General features: G+C 53.6%; 2 protein-coding genes across 2 annotated transcripts; both read right to left on the bottom strand.

Moving 5' to 3' along the window:
- Nucleotides 1-1,347: 1,347 nt before the first annotated feature.
- PIN1 (peptidylprolyl cis/trans isomerase, NIMA-interacting 1) lies at nt 1,348-13,025 on the bottom strand. Its single transcript, XM_006740583.3, has 4 exons — nt 12,898-13,025; nt 10,655-10,867; nt 2,891-3,001; nt 1,348-1,971 (listed from the first exon to the last, which is right to left on the bottom strand). Exons 1-4 carry the CDS (start codon nt 12,953-12,955, stop codon nt 1,862-1,864), a joined length of 492 nt encoding a protein of 163 aa, XP_006740646.1. The 5' UTR covers nt 12,956-13,025; the 3' UTR covers nt 1,348-1,861.
- Nucleotides 13,026-19,694: 6,669 nt separating this feature from the next.
- Nucleotides 19,695-21,495, bottom strand: UBL5 (ubiquitin like 5). The gene is made up of 5 exons (XM_006740582.3): nt 21,372-21,495; nt 21,040-21,106; nt 20,757-20,840; nt 20,573-20,610; nt 19,695-19,888 (listed from the first exon to the last, which is right to left on the bottom strand). The coding sequence occupies exons 2-5, from the start codon at nt 21,093-21,095 to the stop codon at nt 19,845-19,847; spliced, it is 222 nt and encodes a 73-aa protein (XP_006740645.1). The 5' UTR covers nt 21,096-21,106; nt 21,372-21,495; the 3' UTR covers nt 19,695-19,844.
- Nucleotides 21,496-25,372: the final 3,877 nt, after the last annotated feature.

Here is a 25,372-nt window from a genome sequence, read left to right as displayed (position 1 = left end):
CACCTAGGGATAACTAGAGTCACACGGCCACACGCATGCTTGGGCACACACACGCCCACGGTGACAGAATGCCGCAAAGACCATGTTCCTGCCAACCCCACACAGGAAAACATACAACACCCCCCAGCAGCTTCTCAGCCCCCTGTCCACCCCCTTTGTTTCTGCTCCTTCCCAGAGGCTCCAGGGGTCAGCAGGGGTGTGATCGCTCCTGACCCCACAGCATTGCTGGTGCGAATGGGGGTGCTGCTGCCTGCCTGCTGGCCCCCACAGGTGATGGAAGATTCTGCCCGCAGGTGCAGCCAGCCCACCGGCCCCCCTCCCAGCCTGCGGAGTGGCGAGGAGGCCCATTAAACCTTAACGACAAACAACTCTGGCAGGCAGCAAGCAGAGCACGATTGCTCTAGAAACCAGCCAGATGGGAGCTGGCCCAAGTGACTGTTTATGAGACACAGCCCTAGGGGCCTCCCCTGGGACGGGGCTGGGCAGGGCTTCTTTTGCTCAGGTCCCCAAGCCCTGCTAGCCTGCCACCCTCCCCCCGCCCCGATCTGGGATGGTTCCCATTAAATGAGAGGGGCAGAGTGGGCTAAGCCCATAAACTCCTTGACTGAACTGGGCCCCCAGCCCAGGCCCCGGCACAGGGGTAGCTGTGAGGAGGTGACAGAAAGCAGGTGGGCCACACCCACAGGCCACCCGGGAGGTGCCTCGACCGGCTCTGCCATAGGCATCCCCTCTGCTCCAAGACAGCCCTTTCTCCTCGGTCCAGTACAGGGCCTCCCTCCCCCAGAGGGCTGGGTAGGATCCCCACTCTCAGAGGCACCTGGCAGTAGCCCCCTCCCTTCCTGGCTAGTCCCCTGTTGCTAAGGTAACAGCATCTGAGAAGGAGGCAGGATCCAGAAGAACCTGCCAGAAGCATTTGTGGTAACAGGAAAGCAGGCCTCAGGGTGCTGGGTGTAATTTGTTCTAGTTGGGAGTGGAGTGGCTTGCGTCCGGGGAGTGGGGGGTGTAGGGGTGGGTGTGTGGGGGGGGGGTGGGGTGTGTGTGTGTGTGTGTGTGTGTGTGTGTGTGTCTACCCTGACCTGCTGAATCCAGAGATGTGACATCAGGGCACTGCCCTAGCATTCTAGAACATTCTTAAACACCCAAGTTTGAGGACCATGGACACTGACTGGCGCCCCACTTCCCTGCTTGGACCCCCCACCGCCACCCCGGGCCCAGGATGAAGGGAGGCTTCTCAGGGAGGAAATGCAGCCTGGATACGTGGGACGCTAGGGACGGCGGAAGACGAATTGCTCCTGACAGCTTCCCCCTCACCTCAGTGGGGAGGGAACGAGACACAAGACAGCAGAGTAGTGGTTCCAAGTTTAATCGAGGGTGCGAAGGGGGCTGCACTGACCCTCAGTGAGGGCCCCAAGGAGGTGGGCAGCCTGGGCCCCATGTGGAGCATTTGCTTTTTGCAGTTGAATAGAGGAACATAGCATAACCAGAAACAAGGCCGTCCTGCCCCCATCTTGGACCTGGGTGGCGGGGACAGACAGAGGGGGCAGCTCAGCTGACCAGGCCGTCTCTTTGGGACAGGTCACCCTGACCCCTTCAGTCTGGGAGCCTCCCCACCCACCTGCCCTTCTGAAGTCAATTCCTAAAGGGGAGAGGAGTCTGGCAGGGACAGCCCCAGCTGGGGGCAGAGAGGGAGCCCCCAGTGGTGAAGAGCTCCCCTCAGCCATTTTGGGAACAATAAATACTGTGACGTCAGCAGGGAGGGGCACCCGTTGGCCGGCTGACAGCAGGGAGCAGAGTCTATGGGCCCAGCCACCCGTCCCGCCCCACCCGACCCTGCAGGCCAGGCCTGAGCCACCCACACCCCTCACTCCGTGCGCAAGATGATGTGGATGCCGGAATCCGTGAACACGGGCCCGCTCATCTCCCCTGTCCGCAGTGCAAAGGAGGCATCTTCAAATGGCTTCTGCATCTGACCTGGGGAAGCGTGAAGATGGCGTGTGAGGGTCAAGGTCCGGCCGCAGGCCAGGACCAGGTGGGGCAGGCAGATGGGGCTCCCACCTGCGCTGAGCCCTATGCTCATCCATCATGCGGCTTATGGCCCTGTCAGTGGGGCGGCGGGGCCATTAAGAAGCCCCAGGAAGCCCGAGGACAGCATGAGGGATGGCAGGCAGAGCGGCTTCTGCTGCTGGGCACTTGGAAGGCACATCTCGGTGATGAACTTGTCTCCCCGGGCCCCCGTTGCCAGCCCCTGCCGCATCATCTGTCCCGCCTGCCTCCTGGGGCGGGCAGGCAGCTGACAGCCCCTTGCTGGCTCTCCCCACACTCCTCACCCCATCCTGGGCCCCTCCCTGATGCTCCGGAGACCCCAGGATGGAGGGGGAAGAGGAGGGAAAGGAGGAGGAGGTGGCCTGATCCGCTCTGCTCCTCCTTTCCCACTGCCTGAGCCAGACAGGCCTAGACTCAGGGCTGCCGATCTGAACTCTCCTCTCCTCACCCCTGCTTTCCCCACTCCTGAGGGTGGTGTTGGGAGGGGCATTCTTGGAGACAGGCCCTGGGGCTCTCAGGGGACCCAGCCTTATACCCCTCAACCAGAGGAGAGGCAAATGGCAGCCAGTACCTACCTTGCTGGGTCCATGATGGGGACAACTGCACAGAGAGACCCCCAGACGGACTCCCCACCACAGGAGGGAAGGACACCAGGCAGAAGCAGCCCCGCCACGCCCCCCCAAGCAGGGCGACTCCCTCTGAAGCTTGCAGGACTGTGCTGCCACCTGGTGGACCCTGAAGGCCTGTGCAGCCGGGGCTGTCCCTCCCAACCTCCGCCTGGCTGGGGGACCCCCACTGACGGGACAGAGACTCCTCTAGGGCTAGGTAGTGCCCGCTCCTTGCGCACCTCTGCTGAAGGCACCCAGGTCTCCCCTGGCCTTGGCCGAGCTGCAGTCGCTGAACTGTGAGGCCAGAGATTCAAAGTCTTCCTCTCCTGACTTGATTTTCTGGATGTAGCCTGTGGACACACATGACACGGGGACATACAGGGAGACCTTGCATCAGAGGCAGGGCAGGATGGGGTGCAGGGCTCCAGGTGGAGGGTGGCTCTTCACTCGGCACAGGGGGCCTGCAACCCCTGCCCTACTTTGCACACGAGCATGTGTGAGCACTCGCCTCACACATGTCCATGAATGCCACCCCCCCCAACATGTGTGCACAGTCACACGTGTCCATGAAATGCCTTCCGCATGCGTGCACACCCTGACCCCGTGGTGGTCAATGCTGGTCTCACACCCCATTCCTCCACCCCTGCTCCCTTTGTCACTCCTAGCGCTCCCCCCCTCAACACAACATGAATATAGCATGACCTCTTCCCACCCCCCAACACATATTTTGGGGGAAAAAAATCTACGTCCAGGCTCTGTTGGGGAGGAGAGCAGAAGGCAGGGCAGACACTGAAGAGGGATGCTGGGACCCAGGGCCCCCACCCAGATCTCCCAGGGCGGTGATGGGGAAATTTTCTAGACGCTTCTAGGAGAAAGGCAGGAGGCCGGGGCACCAGGCCAGCTCTGCCACAGGAGTTGGCTGAATCCTCAGTCCCTGGGCCTCAGTTGTCCAATGCAAGGCCCAGGCTGCTTCCTGGGGCGTCGTGAAGAGACCACAAGGCAGCCTCGGTGGGACACGTGTCATTCCCACGGTCTACGGTCCCTGACACAGTTCTTCTCCCAGCTGCCCTAAAAGGCTGTGTTGGCATCACTCTGGATTCACGCTCTGTGTGGCACGAACTGTCCCCGTTGGGTACGGATTCTCCCTGGAGGGGAGAGGGACTCCAGGAGCAGCATGCGGGGGGCAAAGCGCGCAGGACTGTGTGTGCCTGGCAGGGAAGAGCCCCCACTTGCTCTTGAGTTCAGGTGTGAGCCCTTGGAGCCAGAACCCATCCTTTCCTCCCTAAGGGCCTCCTCCTCTGCTCCAACCAGCTGCCCTAGCACCCGAATGAGCGGCCACTACTGGGTGGGCTCCCAGGACACTTGGCCCCCGACCACCAGAATGGCCCCTCACCTCGGGCTGGTCCCACATGGCTTCCCAGGCAGCTACTCTCCTAGGGACATTCCGCACACCCACCCAGCCCACACCGGACGTGAGGATCACCCTGGCATACCTGCCCGTGGACTTCTCAACACCACCATGACACTTCTGTCCACCGCTGCTGTCTGAGCACCACGGGGACGCTGCTGGCTAATCTACCTGGTGCTCTGAGGCCCAGACACCCAGCCAGGCCATCTGCTGGAAGCTGAGCTAGTACGAACCTCGCTAGGACCACAATCGAAACATCACAACCGTGACAACACACTTACCGGCCCATCTTGCTGCACAGCACGTCAGCAACCAGTGTCCTGGTATCTGATCTGCTTGGCTGCTTCCACGGCTGACCCCGCGTCACCCCTGCCTTCCCCATGTCCCTGTCACTCTTGTCATGTCCTGGCCATCCCGCTGCCTCTGAAGCAACAGTCACTTGCCAGCAGGCCACAGTGACACACGGTACAGTGCCTGGCTCGGAGACCTTGACAGACGTCACATTCTCCTTTCCATGAGGGCTGTGCGTCTCAGTGCTAAGGATCCCCCTGTGTCTGTGTGATCTGCCCATCCCTGGGCCCCCTCGCCTGGACGTCTCAGTCTGGTCTGGTCGTCAGTGTGATACGCTGCCTGGTCAGAAAAGGCTCGCCAACGCGACACAAGCCCCTGGGCTGCTGGGGGGCCCCCCTGTGCCAGCTGCACCCACCGCGATCCACCCTGAAGCGGGCATCACCAAGACACCCCCCTCCCCCTCCGCTCCCTGGACTTCTGGCCATCTGTCCACCTCACCTGGGCAGCCTCGAGATCTCTCTCCCTCTCCCTTCTGTCTGGACCCCGATCCGCGGGCTGGAGAATCCTGAGCACACAGGGTTCCCCGCGGGCCCTGTCCGCGCATGCCCAGCACGTGCGGCGCCTGGCCCCGCCCAGAGCCCCGCACGAGCACCACGGGGCGCGCAGGCTCCAGGGGCGGGGCCGTGAGTCAGCACGGATCCGCCTGAGCCTAGACGGCCTGGCCAAGCCTTTGCCCGCCATCGTTCACAGCACCCAAATCTTCCTCTGACCAGCCAACTCAGAAAACATTCTGCTTGGAGAGAAGCCTCAAACAAAAAAACCCCACTCCTTTCTAGAAGCTGATTTTTAGGAGTCTGGCCACAAATCAAGATGCAAGGGAACCCGCAGACCCCTGTGCATCCCGTGGGCTCAGGATTACCCCTTCGGCCGGGACATCTCTCCCAGTCCTGCTCTGCCCCACCACCTCCAGGCCTCTGCTTAACGGTCTCTTCCCGCAGGAAGCGCGTATGTTGTCTTCTGGCCTCACCCAGGAGCCTTTCCCAAGACCCCGCTGTGTGAGGTGCCTCCCTGTGTTTGCCAGTGTCCTGTGTGTCTGTCACCCGCCTCATGCTGGGAGGGCAGGGCCGGTTGGCCTTGCTCACCGCTGTGTTCCCGGCACCCTGCTCTGTGCACAGAACGGGTGCTCGCCAACGCTGAAGGGATTCATGAATAAATGAGACAGAAACAGGCCAGAGGGAAGGCGGGAGTGGGATCCACCCCTCCGATCTTTAGGCAGGAACACTGGAGCCTCATGTCTTTTCCCTGTGCACCTCACATCAAAAGGCTCAAGAGGGGGAGAAAAGGAAGCACCTACCACACGCCCCCCCCTCCCCACCGCAATGCCCTGGCCTGGCCTGCCTGCCTCAGCACCCCTCACCAAGACGGCACCCATCCAACGGGGCTCCGGTTGAGAGAGAGGCAGACCTGGGGGCGGCCTCTCAAGGAGCTCCGAGTCTGAAGCAAGGAACTCCCACCTGCTTCGCGGAGTCCAGGAGCCCTTGAAACTGGCTGAATGACAGAAGGGCACCTGTCGCAGCAGGGAGATCACAGGCTGGCCTGCTCAGTGCGTCTCTTGAGGCCGAGGAGGCCAAACTCTGGACCCCCGCTACCGCATTCAGACCTCAGCTCTACCCCTCCTGAGCTCAGTGACCCTGGTGGCTGACTGCCTCTTGGAGCCTTACTTGCCTGGTCTGTAAAATGGGCTAATGATAGCAGCTCCCACCTTGGAGGGCTACCAGGAGGGGTAGTTCCGGCAGGCACAGTGCCTGGTTCTGCGCAAGCTCCTGATAGTTACTAGTTGTCTGTCCCTGTGTTAGGGACTGAATTGTGTCCCCCCATATTCATACGTTGAAGCCCCAATCCCCAGCGTCACTGTATTTGGAGATGGGCCTTCATGCAAGTGATCAGGGTTAAATGAGGTCATAAGGGAGGCCCCTGATCCCACAGGATTAGTGTCCTTACAAGAAGAGACGCCAGAGAGCTCCATGTCTCATTCCCCATGTGCACACACCAAGGAAAGGCCACATGAGCACACAGCGAGAAGGCGGCGATCCATAAGCCAGGAAGAGAGTTCACCAGAAACTGAATTGGTGTGAACCTTCACCTCAGACTTCCAGCCCCAGAACTGTGGGAAATAAATCCCCAGCCTGTGGTATTCAGTTATAGCACCCCGAGCTAATACACCACAGTTATTTCGGGGAAAGTGAGTAAACAAATCGGGTGGTCTCTGAGTCTCTTTTTTTTTTAGAGGGGAGGGGGAGAGGGAGAGAGAATCCTAAGCAGGCTCCACGCCCAGCGCAGAGTCCAACAGGGGGCTTGATCTCACGAGCCTGAGATGGTGACCTGAGCCGAAATCAAGCCGAAATCAAGAGCTGGATGCTTAACTGACTGAGCCACCCAGGCGCCCCTAGAAAGGTTTAGAGACAAACTAGGGAAGGGGCCTGGACAGAGAAAGAGGTGACAGGATTAGATCTGCTGTCCCAGACGACCCAAGATCCAGCGGGAGGGGCTCCGAGAGACCAGAGACCCAGCCTGAAGCCAGCACGCTGGAAGGGACTCACTGATCTTGGGTGGGGACACTAGGCCAAAGGTGCTCACTGACCCTCAGACCCTGGGTATGAGGACTGCTGCTCACACCAGGGCCTCCCTGGGACCCTTAAGTCCTCAGCATGGTTGTGTGCTGAGGGAGCTGCTCCTTCCACTGGGGCCTCCCTGGGACACTCAGGCCCTGGGCCTGTGGGACTGGAGGGATGGGGAGCAGGTGGAGAGGGCTTCTCCACAGCCTGGCCTCCTTAGACAAGGACACTGGCAATGACAGGCAGCTGGTCCTCAGATCCCTGACAGGGCCTGGCCACAGCCCAGCAGCTGCAGAGAAAAAGGAGCCTCAGCAGAAAATGCGGACACTCTGGTTCCTACTGCAGGCAGCCTGTCCCCTCGGGGCAGTGGGGAGCACTGGACCTAAATGGGTACTGATGAGATTCGAGCCCCCAATCCTGATCTCCTGATCACCTGGAACCAGCCCAGGACAGAGGGAACATCCTCTTTCACAGAAGAGAAAAGCAGGCCTGGACACCCCAAGCTTGCTGACACGGCACATGAGTGAGTGGTTACGAAGCGCACCGTCTCACTGTGCTCTCCTAATGACCCCCCCAACCCAGCCCCATCTCAAGACACTGAGTAAGCAGGCCAAAATCACTCTCGGGTCTACATGGGAGCCCACCAGGCTGCCCAGAGCTCTTTCAGGGAAGCAGCAGACGCTCTGTCCTGACCTTGGCCACCAAACACACATGCCTCAATGACCGGGGTCCCGTGTAGACAGCAAGCACCTGGCACTGAGCCCACTGCTCTGCTGGGCAGTCCGCCACTGGCCAGCCCCTGGACCTCATGGCCGTCCTGCCCCCGTTCTACAGATGATTCAGCCAAGGCTCTGAGACACTTGCCCAAGGCCACATAGCTGGCACCAGGCTCCATCTGTGTGTGACTCCAGGATGAGCCACACTGGTTCTGACCCCTGCTCCCCTGCCCAGCTAACCTGTTATCCAGTCCTGATTCTGCCCCTGGACCTCTCCAGAATCTGCTCCCCCACCCCTCCCTGGCCCATCAGGTCCTCCCACAGCTTCCCCCAGGCCATCTGTGCAGGTCCGTGAGTCCAGCCCTTGCTAACACGCCCGAGTCTGCACTGACTTAGGGTTAGGCCCCAGGGCCCGGCTGCTTCCTGGGAGCACCTCCCCGATCCCCCTTCTCTAAGACCTAAGCTGACCTCAGCACCCCCAGGCTCCTGCCACAGTATCAGCTCACCGGGCGCATACTTGTCCATCCTGGAGACGGGGCGGCACCCTCACCTCCCCTCTCAGGCAATCTCCATGGCCTGACAGCCTTCCTTCCCACGCACGCTCAGATCTCCCCGTGCCCTCCTGCCTCAGCCTCCTGCCATCTCTTGCCAGGATTGTCCCACAGGTCTCCGTCTCTGGCCTGGCTGCTCTGCTGAATCCAGACCTTCTCCCAGTTGCCCCCCAACGGCTCTTCCTTGGGCCCCTCAGACTTAATGAGTCCCTCCCCAGACTGCGCCTCTTCCCAAGTCCCCTCCACCAGTGGAGACTCAATCTCCAAATGCCTGTTGCCTCTTGCTCACTCTTATGGGTCCAAAAGCCTCAGAACAGGGACCACTTGAGCTGGGAAGACCCAAGTCACCGCGTGATTCTCTGGGCTTTCCCCACCCACTTCCTCCTCTTCCCCTCGGGCAGCCAGACCCCCCTCATCACTCACTGCTAGACCCAACCACCTGGGCTCTGGGCCCTCCAGCTTCCCTGGCCCTTCACACTCCGGCCACACAGCTCTTTCCTGAAAGCAAAGCACTGCAGAGCCGTCCTGACATCATATGTGGCCATGTTTCCTGCCATCTCCAGAAAGGACCCAAACTCTTCACCTCACTTGGGGCCCCCCTCAACCTTGCTGGGACATGCCCTTGCAGGGTCTCATCCCCCCTCAGTCGCCCATGTGGCCTTCCCCGGAGTCCTGGCTATGGCCTTGCCCCAGGCTTTTACTTCTGCCACTTCCTCTGCTAGGAATCCTTCTCACTTCCCGCTGGTTCCTGAAACAAGGCTGTGAACACTGACTGTAGCCCAGGCTGTGTGTAGAGCGGTGGGAATACGGTGGGAAGAGAGCCAGTCCCTGTCCTCACGGAGCTCAGGAGGCAAGCTCTTTAATCTGCCTTCCAGATTCTGTGCATGAACTCTGCTCCTCTCTGTAATGCTGAGGTGTGAGGCTCACAGAGGCCAGACACCGTACGGGGGGAGGGGGTGGTGGTGGGTGGGTTTAAGTAATATCCTGGAGGCCAAATACTGGACCAAGGGATGTGACAGTAAAACAAGAGCCAATACTGACTGACTGTGCACTTTGCCAGGCCTGTGCTCATTACAACAATCATCATGACCGCTAGCAATTACAGAACATTTACTAGACACCAGACCTGTTATTCAAGCTTCACTGCATTAGGTCAGAGTCTTCACAACTACCCTATGAGGTGTAGGTTCTATTATCAAAACATGAATTTTACAAATGAAAAGACAGGTTCAGAGATGTTAAGTAACTTGCTCAAGGTCACACAGCCAGGGCTGGGCAGAGCCAGATGGGCACTCAGGCCAGCTGGGTCTGGGTGAGGCACTGGGTCATGTGTGGTAAGAGCAGCCCAGGAGGGGTCTGGGGTCTGTGGTGGCAGAGCCTGAATGATGACACCACACGTGAGATCCAGACCAGCACTGTCCAAAGGAACTCCCTGTAAGCATGGAAATGTTTTAGGTCTGCGCTGAGATGGCAGCCGCTCACCACATGTGGCTACTGAGCACTTCAAGTGTGGCCAGTGTGTGAGGAACCAATCTCTAATATGACTTAGTTTTAATTAATTTAAACGGAAACAGCCCCGTGTAGGTAGTAGTGGCCATGCCAGACAGCTCTATACCACGGAGCTGCAACTGACAGCCGTAATGGGCGACATGCTGCTGTTTTCATAAAGTTTTATTGACACGCACGCCCACACCCACTTGGGTACATATTATCTCAGGCTGCTATCAATTACGAAGCGGAGATGTACGGCCTCAAAACCTAAAGTATTCACCATCTGGCCTTTTAAGAAAAAGTCTGTGTACTCACCAGTGCTCTAGACTGTGGAGGAAACAGAACAGAGACAGGAACAGCATCCTCTCTCAGGGCAGAGGTAAGTCATGAACTCTGCTAGCAAGTTCTACGTTGCTACCTTTCCAACCTCCCTCCCTCCCCACCCACCTAGGTGCCCCAGAACCCTGCTTGATGACATTACCGTCAACAATAGCTCCCAATGACTGAGGGCCCACTGGGCACCAAACACCCTCACCTCGCAGAATTGGCGCGATGGACCTCGGGGGCAGGTATGTGACAACGCCCATTTTACAGAGGTGAAAACTGAGTCTCAAGGAGGTTACGCAAGTCCCCCAAGGTCCTGGAGCTTACGGGGCATAGCTACCATCTGAACCCAGGTCTGCCAGCCCCCAAGGCTGGGTCCTCCCCTCCTAACCTGGCTCACCCTCAGATGCCAGACAGAAAAAGGAGAGGCAGCTGTGTGGCCCAGGCTCATGTCATGTTCAGGCACTTCCGTGTCGGCCAACGCTGACGGCTGTGTTGGTTCGGGTGCAGGATCTGGTGTGAGGTCTACAAGGCTGGTTCCGGTTCCCAAGGAGAGGACACCCCCCACCCCCATCCTCCCCCCTAACCTGTTGCCAGCCCTGCTCACCATTAATCAGCTCCAGGGCCTCCTCCTTGGTCCTGGTGATCTTCTCCTGCCGCCAGGACGAGGGCCGCCGTGACTGGCTGTGCTTGACGAGCAGGTGTGAGCAGCGGACCCTGGTGGGCTCCCCCTGTCCATTTTTGCTGCTACTGCTGCTGTTGCCACTTGGCCGCTCCCACTGGCTGGCATTAGTGATGTGATTGAAGTAGTATACTCGGCCTGGGGGGGGGGGCAGGGATTCAGTGGGGACCTGCTCAAAGGACACCACCCTGAGGCCAAGACAAGGCACTGGCCAATGGAATGCCTTCATTCAACAAATCCACTGTGTCCACCACGTGCCACAGGCCCTTAGGGAGCTGACGTTCTAGGTGCTGGGACAGACAGGCACCCAACAAGCAAATAAGACAATGTAGTAACTTCAGTTATTGGGAGACTTCAAGGAGGAAAAGAACCCAGAGTGACAGGAGAGAGGAAGCCGCGGGGGACAGGGAGTGGTTCGCAGCATGTACTAGGTGGCCAGGCTGCCCGTTCAAATCTGGCTCTGTCACTCACCGTGTGAGCTACCCTCTCTGGGCCTCGATTTTGTCACCTGTAAAATGTAGATTAACAACAGTCCCTGTTTGTAGGGTTGTTCTAAGGACTGAGTGAGCTCACAGCTCTTGCCACACTTAGGGTAGTGCCTAGGACACACTAGGAGTGTGACAGCTATTATCTCCATTTTATAGACGACAGAAATGAGGCCTCACCTTCCACGTCTTTGGTAATGTTTCCTGAGTGTACACTCTACTCCAGGCACACATGGTTGGAGGCAGGAATTATACCCAAGTTGTCAAACACGAAAGCTCTGTTCTTAACCCGCACCCGGTGCACGGGGCTGCACAACTAGGGACAGCATTCCTGGGGGCCAGACGTTACCCAGGGCCTGAGGAGCAGTAGGGGTGAAGGCTGCAAGCGAGAAGACTGAAGTAGGACCCAGGAGAGCCCAGGCATCATTCCAGAGGCTGAGATTTTGCCTGGGTTGCATGGATGACTTGCACCCAGCACCGTGAAGAGCTGAATGTCACCCCTGAGGAAAACCACCAGGGTGGAATCAAGCATAAATGGCAAGAGAGGGGGCCCAGAACTGGGTAGGGCATCAGATTCATGCTGCAGGTTGCAGCCACAGAGCAGGGCTGGAGCAGGCTGGGTGAGAGCTGAGCCAGTGACTGACTTTAAAAACTTAGCAATGGCCTCTATCTCCCTGAACCCTGGTTTTCTAATCTGAAAAGTGGGGGTGAAGTGGCAGAATTAAGGACATAACTTCACAGGGTTAATGTGGAGAATAGTGATGATCTACGGGAAGTGCTCACTAGAGGGCCTGGCATTCAATTAGCAGAAATCATTGTGACTGTGATTTTTATGGGTTATGGAGGCAGTGCGGGGAGATGCTGGGCCCCCCTCACTAGTCTGCAGTGACAAGGGCAGGGGGCTCTGCAGTCAGACTTCTAATCCAGCCCCCACCCCCTTGGAATGAATGACCTTGGGTGAGTTCCTTAAGTGTCCGACCTCAGTTTCCTCACCTGCAAAATGGGGGTAATAACTACCTATCTCCCAGAGTTGTGGTCAGAGAGAGAACACACTTAAAACACACTTGGCACAATGCTGGGCGGTGAGATGAACGTGCCCTATTACTGATATTATTATTGTGGATAAGCCTTAAATCGGGCTCCCAGCACACGGTCCATCCTCAGGCAGAATACCACCGGGCGGATCCGGCAGACTCAGCATTAGATGGGGTGGGGATGGCAGGCGGGTTAGCAGGAGTAGGTTGTGGACCCGAGGCCGGGCTACACCCTGGGGCCACGCCCTGAGCATGGGGTTGGGGTGTCCTTCCCCGGGGGTGCCTCCCGGGCCCAGCGGAGTGCAGAAACGTTCCCCGGGGACGTCAGGTCCATCAGGCCAAAAGGTGTCAGCCGGATCGGCAGGGCCAGGGCCATCACCCAGGGGAGTGCAGGGGGATCACCAGCCCTTCACCACCCCGGCAGCGCGCTGGGTCTCTCCGGCCCCGCCCCTTGCCTCAGTTTCCTCCGGCATCCCCGCTGCTGAGGTTCGCAGCCCCCACGGGGCGGGCCCGGGCCGTTACCCTGGGAAGACGCGGAGGAGCCAAGACCCCACGGGAATCGGGCGGCGCCGCCGCGCCCGAGGGGCGAGCTCGAGCCCTGCTTCCGCGGGCCCGCGCGGCCCCGCCCCAGCCCCGACCCCCGCGGCACCTGAGCTGCGGCTCATGCGCTTCTCCCAGCCGGGCGGCAGCTTCTCCTCGTCCGCCATCTTCCCTCCTGCCGCAGCGCCCGCTCCGCCTCCACCGCACCGCCTATGCCGCCCGCGCCCGCCCACCGCCGCCGCTGATTGGCTCGGTACGCCTTGCTCCGGGGCCTGGTGACGATGCTCATTGGGCACCCTAACAGTCCAGAGAGGCTTTCAGGCTTTCTATTGGGTAACAGCGAGACTGGGCGGATCCTCCCCGCATTTTACCTGGGTCCCGCCCCCGTACTGCCTCACCCGGATCCCGCCCCCTTCCTCACTCTGCCCCTAACTGGTAGGGAGGGGACTGGAGCCCGTCCTTCTCGACACCCTTTGGTGAGCATCAAAGAAGTCCGGACCCCTCCTTTGCGTCCTTCGCCGCAGGCCCCATCCGATTGGCTACTGCCGCAGTAATTCCCGCCTTCCTAAACCGTTCCCAGAGGCCCGCACCCTCCATGCGGAAGTGTCTGGGTGGTTTGGCGGTGACCGCAGCCCACGAGGTACTTGAAAGAGGCGGTGCTACCTTAGCTGTTGCCGTAGCAACGTAGTTGCCTTGGTGATGAGCAGCGAAGAACCCAGAAGCCTAAATTTGGCTCCTCCATCCTCCCTCTTCCCACCTGTTTCCTCCAGATGTCCAAAGCTATGCCCCCACTTTTTTTTCTTTTGCAAGACTAACCCTTTCCCTATGCCACTGACCCAAACATCTTCTACTTCCTTTGGAACCTACTTTACTTATTCCCTCTCAGTCTGGCTCCTGCCTCCGTCCTGGGTGACTGGTGGGTGTTGGCAGGGCCACTTAGCTGGGGACACAGGAGGACGTGCCGGTAGGAGGATCATGAACTCAGTTTGAATCGATTTAAAATTGAGTGTGGCACCTATGGGATACCGAGGAGATGCCTGGGGATAGGCTGGAGATATGAGAGGCAAAGACACCAACAGGGAAGAGTTCAATGATAGTTCATCTATAACTAGACCCTTATGTGACCATTAAAAAGAATGAGGCGCCGTCATATGAAACACAGGGAAACATGTCTACAAAAAATCTGAGACAGGATGTAGTAGGCTAAGAGCTTTCAGGAGCCAGATTGCCGGGTTCAAAGCCTGGCCCTCCATTTGCTATGACCTTGAACAAATTACTTAATCTCTGTGCTTCAGCTTCTCCCTCTGCAAATGAGGATAAGAATATATATCTTATACATACCTTTGATGCAAAGATTAAATGCGTTAATTTGTAGAATGCTCTCAAAAGTGTCTGGCCCATAGCAAGAATATGTTTGATGGGTGAAAACAAAAGCTAGTCACAGTACAGCATAGCAATTATAGTATGTATGAAAGCATAGCAAAACAAAACAAAAATTAATTGAAAAGAATTAGATCCCTTATAGAAAGATATCAAAGCATTAAAAAAGCATAAAATGGAAACTGCTGAACAATGTGAGTAATATATGTATAATTACCTCAATTGTGTAAAAACTATATAACAAAATTTCTGGATTCATTCAAATATGTTAATGACTACCACTGGTAATTCAGGTGAAGGAAAAATTGAGGAATGTAAGTTTCAATATAACATTTTGATTTTTTTTTACAAGCACATAATAATAACCATAATCTTTATTTATTTTATCTTTTAAATATTTTATTTATTTATTTGACAGAGAGAGAGACAGCGAGAGAGGGAACACAAGCAGTGGGAGTTGGGGAGGGAGAAGCAGGCTTCCTGCTGAGCAGGGAGCCTGATATGGGGCTCGATTCCAGGACCCTGAGATCATGACCTAAGCCGAAGGCAGACGCTTAACGACCGAGTCACCCGGCGCCCCTCCATAATCTTTTTTTAAAAGATGATTTTCAACTTAGCACAGAATTGCAAAAATAGTATAGATTTTTCATCTACCCTTTACCCAGCCATCCCTTATATTAACACCTTACATAATAACAGAATGGAGGTGGGGCTCCTGGTTGGCTCAGTTGGTGGAGCATGGGACTCTCGATCTTGGCGTTGTGAGTTCGTACCCCACATCCTGTGTAGAGATTGCTTAAAAATAAAGTCTTAAAAAAATAATAGAACAGGGCGCCTGGGTGGCTCAGTTGGTTGAGTGACTGCCTTCGGCTCAGGTCATGATCCTGGAGTCCCGGGATCGAGTCCCGCATCGGGCTCCCTGCTCAGCGGGGAGTCTGCTTCTCCCTCTCCCACTCCCCCCTCTTGTGCTCTCTCTCTCTCTTTCTCTCTCTCAAATAAATAAATAAAATCTTAAAAAAATAATAATAGAACAGAGATCACCAGGGGTCATTTTTTTCCCCAGGGTACATTTGGCAACATCTTAGACATTTTTGGTTGTCACAAATGGTGGATAGGGAGATGCTGCTGGCATTTAGTGGGTAGAGGCCAGGGATGTTGTTGAACATCCTACATTGCACAGCCACCCCAACAAAGAATTATCCAGCCCCAATGTCAACAGTGCCAAAGCTGAGAAACCCTGCCATAGAATAATTATCAAACATTTGTAAATACTATTGGAAATCAACATTAGTACAATACTATTAATTAAACTAGACTTTAGAAAAGAATTTCCCATTTTCCCACTAACATTCTTTTTATGTTCCAGGACACACATTGTCATTGTCAGTTTCCTCCAGTACATGACATTTTTTAGGTCTTTTCTTGTCTTTCATGACCTTTCATACTTTCAGAAAGCAGAATGTCCCTCATTCTGATATTTTGCCATGATAGGGTTTGTCTGATATTCTCATGATTTGATTGAGGTTCCATGTGATTGGGAAGGATATCACAGAGACAATGTGCCCTTCTCAGTGCATCATACCAGGTGATCAATGATGTTGCATTGTTTTACTTGTATTAAGGCATCTTTCGCTGTGTAACAAATTACCCCACAATTTAGTGGATTAACATTTATTATTTCACAGTTTCTATGGGTCAGGAATCCAGGCACAGTTTAGCTGGTGTCCGCAGGAATGGCTGTGTCTCATCTGAAGGCTTGACTGGGGCAGGATCTACTTCCAAGCTCCTTCATGTGGTTGCTTTCAGGATTTAGTTGCTAAGGTGATCACGGACTGAGGAATAGATTTCCTCACTAGCTTTAGCTGGGGGCCTCTCCATGAGGCAGCTGGCTTTCATCAATGAACAAGTGGGAAAGCAAGACAAAAGCCACATTCTCTTTACAACTTAATCTCAGAAGTGATATCCCATTACTTTTGCCTTGTTCTATTTGTTAGAAACTAGGTCTGGTCTATGCTCAAGAGGAAGGGATTACACAAGGATGTGAATACCAGGACAAGAGGATCATTAGGGACCACCTTAACAATCTGCCTCCCACTTGTGATGGTTATTAACTTTGATCACTTGGTTAAGGCAGTATCTAAACTTAGTATTTTTCTCTTTGTGATGGATTTACTATTTTCCTCTTCCTCTTTGTAAACTTACTATTTTCCTCTTTTTGAGAGATACTTTGAGACTACTTCTGCTTAAACTTTTGCCCACCAATTTTAGCATCTATCAATATTTCTTTGTCTACAGCAATTATTACTATGGTGATGCAGTGGTGATTTCTTATTTCCTTCTTTCCTTCTACATTTAACTGCAATTCTTTTGTAATAAAGAATTGTCCCTGGGCGCCTGGGTGGCTCAGTTGGTTAAGCGACTGCCTTCGGCTCAGGTCATGATCCCGGGGTCCTGGGATCGAGTCCCGCGTCGGGCTCCCTGCTCGGCGGGGAGTCTGCTTCTCCCTCTGACCCTGCCCCCTCTCATGTGCTCTCTCTCATTCTCTCTCTCTCTCAAATAAATAAATAAAATCTTTAAAAAAAAAAAAAAAGAATTGTCCCTTCTCCCCCGTTTATTTACATATTCAATTATTTATTGATACGAGCATGGGCTCAAAGATATTTATTCTTTTGATCATAGTCCAATATTATTATTATTTGGTTGTTCAGGTTGTTCCAATTTGGCCACTGGGAGCTCTTTCACAAGTTGGCCTCTGTGCCCTTTCTACACGCTCTCACCCTTTCTTTTTGAGCACTTCCTACTTCGTGGCATCACAAGATATTCCAGGCTCAGCTTGTAAATTCTCTGTCCTAGTTCTGGGAACCAATCACTTCTATAAGGCTTGGTTCCTTTCATTGGAGAATGGTGTTTAGAAACCAAGATCTAGGTGCTGGGTATGCCCATTGTTACTGGGGTGTCACTGCTTCTGGTCCAAGTGGATAAAGCAAGGAAATATAAACATACATATCTGCATTTCTGCATGTCTGTATACATACTAAACTAAAAAGTTTAGTTTTTAGTATGAGTCCATACTGATGCCTCCAACTCTAATCCAGCCTCACAGGGTTTATTCTAGCTACCTCCTTTCATCCCACCTTGTTTTCTTTGTACCTTCTTCCTCTAGCAGTGAGAAATCTGGTTCTATCTACGGTATATTTACCCGTTCATTCAACCGTGTGTGTGTGTGTGTGTGTGTGTGTGTGTGGTTATGTATGTACAAAAGTAGTTCCAGAATTGCTTAATCATAATGCTGTGAGGAATTTATTTGAGTACAGGGTTTATGTATAATTCTTTTTTATCTTTAGCCTTACAGTATCCAGTTAAAATACTTTTTCCAGGGGTGCCTGGGTGGCTCAGTCATTAAGCGTCTGCCTTTAGCTCAGGTCATGATCCCAGGGTCCTCGGATCGAGCCCCACATCGGACTCCTTGCTCAGCAGGGAGCCTGCTTCTCCCTCTCCCTCTGCCTGCTGCTTCCCCTGCTTGTACACTCTGTCAAAAATAAATAAAATCTTAAAAAAAAAAAACTTTTTCCAAAGTTACTTAGGTTAGCTCCTTTCTTCCCAACCCCTTTTGGTGTGGTCATGTGATTCACTTACAATACAGGCAAATTCATTTGACAGCCTGCATTCCATCTTTCTTCCTACATCCTGGTTGACAAAAGCAAAGTCCTTCATCCACCACTACAGTTCTACACAGGGGCGTGCCATCATCACAAAAACCCCTCCATACTTCCTTTTTACGTAAAAAAAGCAAAACAAGCAAGTACCAATAAACTAATGAAAAGGAATGAGACAATTTATATGGAAAGGTGAAAAATAAAGCATAAAAAAGCAAGCTACTGGGGTGCCTGGCTGGCTTGGTCGGTGGAAAATGTGATTTGATCTTGGGGTCATGAGTTCAAGTCCCACATTGGGCACAGAGCCTACTTTAAAAACAAACAAAAAAGCACCGAATGGTATATATTACAGAATGCATAATTACCCCAATTGTATAAAAATTATAGATTGTATTTTAGAAAATTACTGATTTACTCAAATGTTAAAAATTGCCACTGGTGGGAAGGGTGCTGTTAATAAGAAACTTATTTTTTAACAAAACATTTGGATTGTTTTTACAAGCAGATATTAGCATGGCCATTTAAAAAAAATAAAAATGGAGTTTCTATAAATGTATTGGAAAAGACCTGGCTTCAGGAGAGAGAATGGGACAAGAAGGGTTTTACTTTCAGCCCGTACTTTTCTATGCTGATTTGAAATTAACAAGTAACCACCTTGACAAGGCTATGGTGTATTAAAAAAAACATCTTGTTGGATCTATTTTTAAGTAGACAAATATGGGGGGAGATAGCTCTAAGAGTAGGAAGAGCAAGGTATCAGGAAACAGACATTTCTGACATCAGGAGGGAGCTGAGTCCTAAGGACAGAAGGGAAGCCAAGAGGGCAGGTAGGAAGGTGTCTAATGGGGACCAAGGAAAGATCATCCTCCATGAACTACAGGCCAGCAGCACCCTAGGCAGCAGGCAGGTCTACCTCCCAAGAAGCTTGGTAGTGAAGTGAAGGCAGTAGACTGGGTGGGGCTTAGGGGGAAGGGGAGGAGCAGTAGGCTAGACTTGAACATGTTAATGTACTGCAAGACATCAGCCAGGTCAATATGAGAGAGGGGAGAAGGGATGGGGCAAGTTTCTGGGCGAAGCTCCTGAGAACAGCTCCAGAATGCAGCTCTGGGGAAAGGCCAACCTCAACCCTGGGATCTGTGGCCACGGGGAACACAGATGGGGTGTTTGGTGTCCTGTCTACTCCCACCTGGGGGAAGGTTGGAGACAGCTTAAAACACTTCGTGCCAGACATCCTGCTGTTTTAACCGCATTATCTCATTGAGATGTGGGTGTCATCATGGTGCTCCTTTTTAGAGTAGGAAAACGAGGATCAAAGAGGCTGGGTTCCCCAAATCCCACCACTAAAGACCAAAGTTCAGTCTATGCCACGCTCTCTCACTCTGTCCCCTAGGATTTCAAGAGTCCAGGAACTGTGGATGCTTAACCATGCTTTGGCTCATCCACATTCCACAACGTGGCAATGAAGTAAACACTATCAGTTCCGGTTTGGATAAGGAAATGAAGTCGTAGAGAATTTAATTACCCTGCTCAGAATCACTATCAGGGGCAGAGCTGGGATTCCAACCATAGTCGGTCTGAATCCAGAACCTGTATTCCTAACTACTGTATCTACTGTCCTTACCCAGACACCCCTTGGTCTATTAGGATGACAATAATCCCACAATCTCTTGACCTTTACAGACCCATGGCAAATCCCAGAGCTGTAGGTGGGCTTCCATTCAGGCTCCCAGGCTGCTGGCTTACTCTTCCCTCATGCATCCAGTTGATCCTCAGCTCTTACTGAGCAGCTGGGTACTGAGAGTATAGTGACAACCAGATGTCAACCCTCCCCACATCAGACAAGGCCTCACTCAAAAATGACAACAATGAAGCAACTTCTAAGATTTTATTAACATGAGTTTTTAAAAACAAGCATCCATTCCAGTGTGGGGGTGAGGGTGGGAGAGGAGGGGATGGGGGGAAGAAGAGAAGAGGGGAGGGGAGGGTAAGGCAGGGCATGACCAGGAGAAGGAATTCTGCTCTATTGGTAATAAAGCTCCAGGTTCATCCCATCATGGATTTCATCTGAAGTAAAGGTGTTAAGGAATTCTCACTGTGGCCTCCATCTCCACCCCTCTTATCTTGCACGGGTAGGTCAGGGTGGCTTGAGGACTCCACCCAGGGCCAAGGAAGCCATTTGGAACTGGGTCATTTTGATTCCAAACTATTAAAAAAAAAGTTCACACTCCCTTTGCACGACAGACTCGCCTGAGTCTCACTCCACCCTGACCTCCTGTCCACACTCAGGTAGAGTTCAGTAATAAATATTTTGACCATAAAGTGTCTTCTGAGGGGCGCCTGGGTGGCTCAGTCGTTAAGCGTCTGCCTTCGGCTCAGGTCGTGATCCCAGAGTCCTGGGATCAGCCCTGCATCGGGCTCCCTGCTCGGCGGGAAGCCTGCTTCTCTCTCTCCCACTCCCCCTGCTCGTGTTCCCTCTCTCACTATGTGTCTCTCTCTCTGTCAAATGAATAAATAAAATCTTAAAAATAAAAAAATAAAGTGTCTTCTAAGCCAAGTCAAAGTATTTCACCAACCACCCTCTTCCCCCAACAAAACAATTACATGGCTCCCATTTTCTAAACGCTTACCATGTGCTGCATACTAAGTTAAACACTTTATGTGCACAATCTCATGCAGACTCCCAGCACTGAACAAAGAGAACCAAGTCTGGTTATGTAGACGCTGCCCAAGAAGTCACACAAAGGATACAGTCCCCCAGAGACACATGGTCCTTAAAAATCGTGTACCTGCGGGATAGAAACCTTTTAGACAGAAGTCTACGGTGGCTTTTCATCCTGGAGGCAAGCTGAGGAAGCTCTGCCTAAGCCCGCAGGGCTCCCCAACCCAAATGTGACCTAGTCCCGTCCAGCCCCCAGCTCTACACTGCACTCACCACTTCTTCAGGACGATCTTGTTCCAACGGGTGCCAGTTTGGGCTGCGATCAGCTTCTTAAGGTCCCCGATGGTGTCATCAGTGCTGGGCGCAGACGAGTTAAGGAAAATGGAAGGGAGAGGTAGAACGTGGAAGAGGGCATTCCAGGGCTGAAGGCACTCTGCCAGGACCCCATCCGCCCCCTCGCCCGGGTTTAACTGAAGTCACCCTACAACACAGACTGAGTTGCCTGGCTCCTGCCAAGCACCCCAGGAACCACTGCCTCTTGGCCGCCGGTGGATACTTGCACTTAACGCGGACCTTCTTCCCTAGACGGTCGTTGCAAACAACCTCGATCATCCTGTCTGGAGCTACACACAGCGTGGGGTGGAAGGCAGCAGAGTCAGGACTGCAGGGGTCTCCCAGGACCCAAGACCCCGGGTTTGAGTCTTCTGTTTACCCCTCAACCTCCCGGATCCGCGTCCTCCCGGGCCTCAACTCCCAGGACCACGCAGCCGCGCCTCCCCGCTCAGGTCGCCTGAAGGCCCCGCCTCGCCTCTCGCAGGCGCGCACACCCCTGATGGCCGGGTCCCATCAGTTTTCCGCGACTCCGTAAATCTCTACCCAGCCCCTCACCTCGAAACGCCTGGAACCAGCCGACGCCACAACCTCCTCGCTCGAGGCGGAGCCGGGGTCAGAGTGGACTCTAAGAGCCGGAAGCGGAAGTGAACAACCGGAAGCGCCCGTCCCCGCTTCCCGCTCCCGTTCCACACCCCTCCGACTTCTTTCCGGTCCCAGGCCCGGGATGGGTTTGCGGTTCCCAGGCGCAGCTCGCGGTCCAGGGTTTAGGCAGGGGCTACCTGCCCGTCGGTGCGTGGAGCCAAGTTGGGGTCCCGGTCTGTTCGTGGCCGGGGAAGGGGCGTGAAAAGAAAGAGGTCAGGGGCCGGCGCCCAGTCCGTTGGAAGCTGTTGGTTGAGGCGCCTTAGATGTGGGGAGACGTCGTCTGGTGTGGGGTTTGGTAGGAACATCAGGGGAGCCCGGGGACGTCCCGTGGGGGGTAGTGACTTCCCGTTTCTGAGCCCGACGAAGCCTCTTAGTTGAGCCTCTAGCCTCAGGGCTATGGGGAGCCTGGGTCGAGTGGTGCAGTCATCTCGTTTGGACCCCTACCTTCATTCAGAGCCGGGCCTTGGAAGCGTTTTGCTCACCCCTCCCCTTTAGCTATCGCTCCTGACGCCCCGGGACACCTGGGCGCAGACTGCAGTCAGTTAGCAAGGGAGCCGCCTGATCTCGTCCTGGATCCCAGCACTTACTAGAATGGAGTCCCAAGTTGCACGCCAACCAGCATCACAGGCAAGTAAACTGGAAACGGCACAAGTGCAAAATCACCCAGGTTTGCGTCTTCAAGGAAGATCGCTCCGGCCCGGTTGGGAGCACCTTGTACGAGATCTCAACCTTGCTTTTTGGTCCCAAAGCAGCCCCTCGACTTGTCTAGCTCTCCAGAGCTGGTGGGACAGGGAGCACCCCTAAGTTCAACCAAACAGCTGCCAATGGAAATGGAACCATTCAGCTGTTCTTTCTCAGCAGACAGGCTTTTCCCAGTTTGGTGAGCCTAAAGGGATTCACTCTGAAAATGAGCCACCACTTCTGATGTGCCCAATCCACCTTCTCAAACTGGGATGTGAGATTAGGTAGAAGACATGAGGGGCCATCCTGTGGAAAGGGCGGATGCTCTGTGACCTTTTGGCGGCTGACCTGACTTAGGGAGCTGGCTCAAGAGGTCCTACCACAAACACTAGGCTCAGGGGTCTTCCTGCTCAGAACTTTGACCTGTCATTCCTCTGAGAGTTCTTCTGAGTGCGCTTGAGAGGGCAGGGAATCTGAATGGAAAACTTAGGTTGGAGACACAGGCTTTGAATTTGGACAGATGAGTGAAAAACCCAACCTCACCCCTTAATATTAAACCGTATGATCTCAAGCAAGACAGTTACCCTCTCTGATTCTTATTTTCCTCATCTATGGAAATGGGATAGCAATTCCCACCCTAGGATTGTAGTAAGGATTGCTCTTGGACCAACTTCTGATGGTTCTTTAATAATTTGCGCAAGAAAGATGGGGCAAGAGGGGAGGTTGGAAGGTCAAAGGTGAGCTGAGGGGACTGATGTGCCTGCCTAAGGAAGTTTGGAAGGAACACAGCATTGCATTCACAGAATTACTGTGTCACACAAGATGTTGATGGTGGCTACCACTAGATGGTGGAATTGCTGAATCTCCTGTTCCTCTTTGGTACTTTTTGGTGGTTTTCTCAGATTATCTACAATGAACATATATTACTCTTGTAATCAGGGGAAAAAAGTAAATGTTACTTTTTAAAAACAAGAAGTTCTAATTTCTAAGTGATTGATTCAAAGATCGTTCAAGCACAGGATCGTGATGCTGAGTTACAGGCTACGGGGTGGGAATTGAAAGGCGTGGGGGATGGTGCTGAAAGGGAATGAGATTCTAAGTCTGGGATTGTTGAGGGTTTGGGCTCCAGTGGGTGGTGGTGGGGATCCACTGGGGGGCTGCCAACCCCAGCTGGGCTAAGCCATCCTGAGGGTGATGGTGGGCAATGGGAAGTCCCAGGACTAGGCTGCCACTCCTGCATGGACCCCCTCTCCCCCAGATTAAGGCAAGAGGGGGAGGGGCCTCAGGAGATATGACACCTCACTTTAGAGACGCCTCCCCACACCCTGGTAATTAGAAGTTGGAGCTTCCCATGAAAGGACTCAGTGAATGCCCCTCGAGGAACAAGGACAGCCCTCTTCCCCCTGTCTGAAGGTTTGCTGTCAGAGGTGCTGGGGTGGGGAGGAGGTAGTTGCTTCCCAAGAGGGAGAGTTCTAGGTCACAACCCAAGAAGCAAGCTGGGCAGGGCCTCTCAGCCCCCTTGTTTCCTGGGTTTCTGACTCAGAGGAAGGAGTTTATATGTGAGGTTTCCCTCCCTCCACCCCTGTATGCTGATGCAACAGGAGATGGTTCTTAGGAACCCTCCTGTAACTGAGCCCAGGGGCAAGATTTTGCTGGGTTTTGCTGAACTTTAAAGCAGTTGCCCCAGGGGTGCAATTTAAACCAAATTTGGCAATTTTATTTAGTTTTATTTCTTTTAAAGATTTTATTTTTACTTATTTGAGAGCAAGTGTGAGTGAGCAGGAATGGGGGGGGTTGGGGGCAGAGGGAGAGGGAGAAGCAGAGTCCCCACTGAGTAGGGAGCCCGATGTGGGGCTCGATCCCAAGACCCTGAGACCATGACCTGAGCTGAAGGCAGCTGCTCAACCAACTGAGCCACCCAGGTGCCCCCAAATTTGGCAATTTAATTTTTAAAAAGATTTTATTTATTTATTTGACAGAGAGAGAGACAGTGAGAGAGGGAACACAATGGGAGAGGGAAAAGCAGGCCTCCTGCTGAGTAGAGAGCCTGATGTGGGGCTTGATCCCCGGACCCCAGGATTATGACCTGAGCCAAAGGCAGACGCTTGACGACTGAGCCACCCAGTTGCCCCCCAGGTTTGGCTCAGTCGGTTAAGCATCCACCTCTTGGTTTCGGCTTAGGTCACGATCTCAGGGTCATGAGATCAAGCTCTGTTTTGATCTCTGCGCTCAATGCCGAGTCCCCTTGGGATTCTCTCTCCCTTTCCCTCGGTCTCTCCTCCTGCTCTCTCTCTCTCTCAAATAAATAAATAAAATCTTACAAAACAAAACAAAAAACCCCAATCGCCCTACCTAGGAATCGCCAGAGGGGAAATAATCTTAGGAGTGGAGAGAATTGCTCTGGAATTTCCTTCTCCCAACATCTCATCCTGTCAGCAGGCCTTGGAGATACAGTGGTGACCAAGGCTGACCCACCACCCCGGAATTCAGTCTGCTAGAAGAGTAAGACAAGTGAAGTGGTCTTCAGTACAGTGCTGTGAGGGGGAAGCCCAAGGCGGTGGGAGCAAAGAAGGCATCCCCCACATAGGATGGCATAGGCTTTACAGAAGGACTCAAGACCATGAGTAGTGTGGTAGCGGGGTACGCTGTGGCATCAGATCTGGGCCTGTGGCCCTGGCAAGTGACTTGACCTCTGTGGGATTCTTTTGGTCTTTCCACAGTTGCAGGACGGCTGCCAAAGCATGAAGCAGTTTTTTCTGTGCTCTTGTTTGAGGGAGAACATTAAAGGGGTTTGACTGATTAATAAACATTTGAGGGGCACCTGGGTGGCTTAGTCGTTGAGCGTCTGCCTTCGGCTCAGGTCGTGATCCCGGTGTCCTGGGACCGAGCCCCGCATCGGGCTCCTGCTCAACAGGAAGCCTGCTTCTCCCTCTCCCACCCCCCCTGCTTGTGTTCCCTCTCTCGCTGTGTCTCTCTCTGTCAAATAAATAAATAAAATCTAAAAAAATAAATAAACATTTGGAACTTACTCTTTTTTTTTTTTTTTTAAGATTTTATTTATTTATTTGAGAGAGAGAGAGAATGAGAGACAGAGAGCATGAGAGGGAGGAGGGTCAGAGGGAGAAGCAGACTCCCTGCCGAGCAGGGAGCCCGATGCGGGACTCGATCCCGGGACTCCAGGATCATGACCTGAGCCGAAGGCAGTCGCTTAACCAACTGAGCCACCCAGGCGC

Source organism: Leptonychotes weddellii, chromosome 1, assembly GCF_054177405.1.
Source record: "Leptonychotes weddellii isolate Sample4059 chromosome 1, ASM5417740v2, whole genome shotgun sequence".
In the NCBI taxonomy this organism is placed as follows: Eukaryota; Metazoa; Chordata; class Mammalia; order Carnivora; family Phocidae; genus Leptonychotes; species Leptonychotes weddellii.
This window is presented reverse-complemented; position numbering and strand designations above follow the sequence as displayed.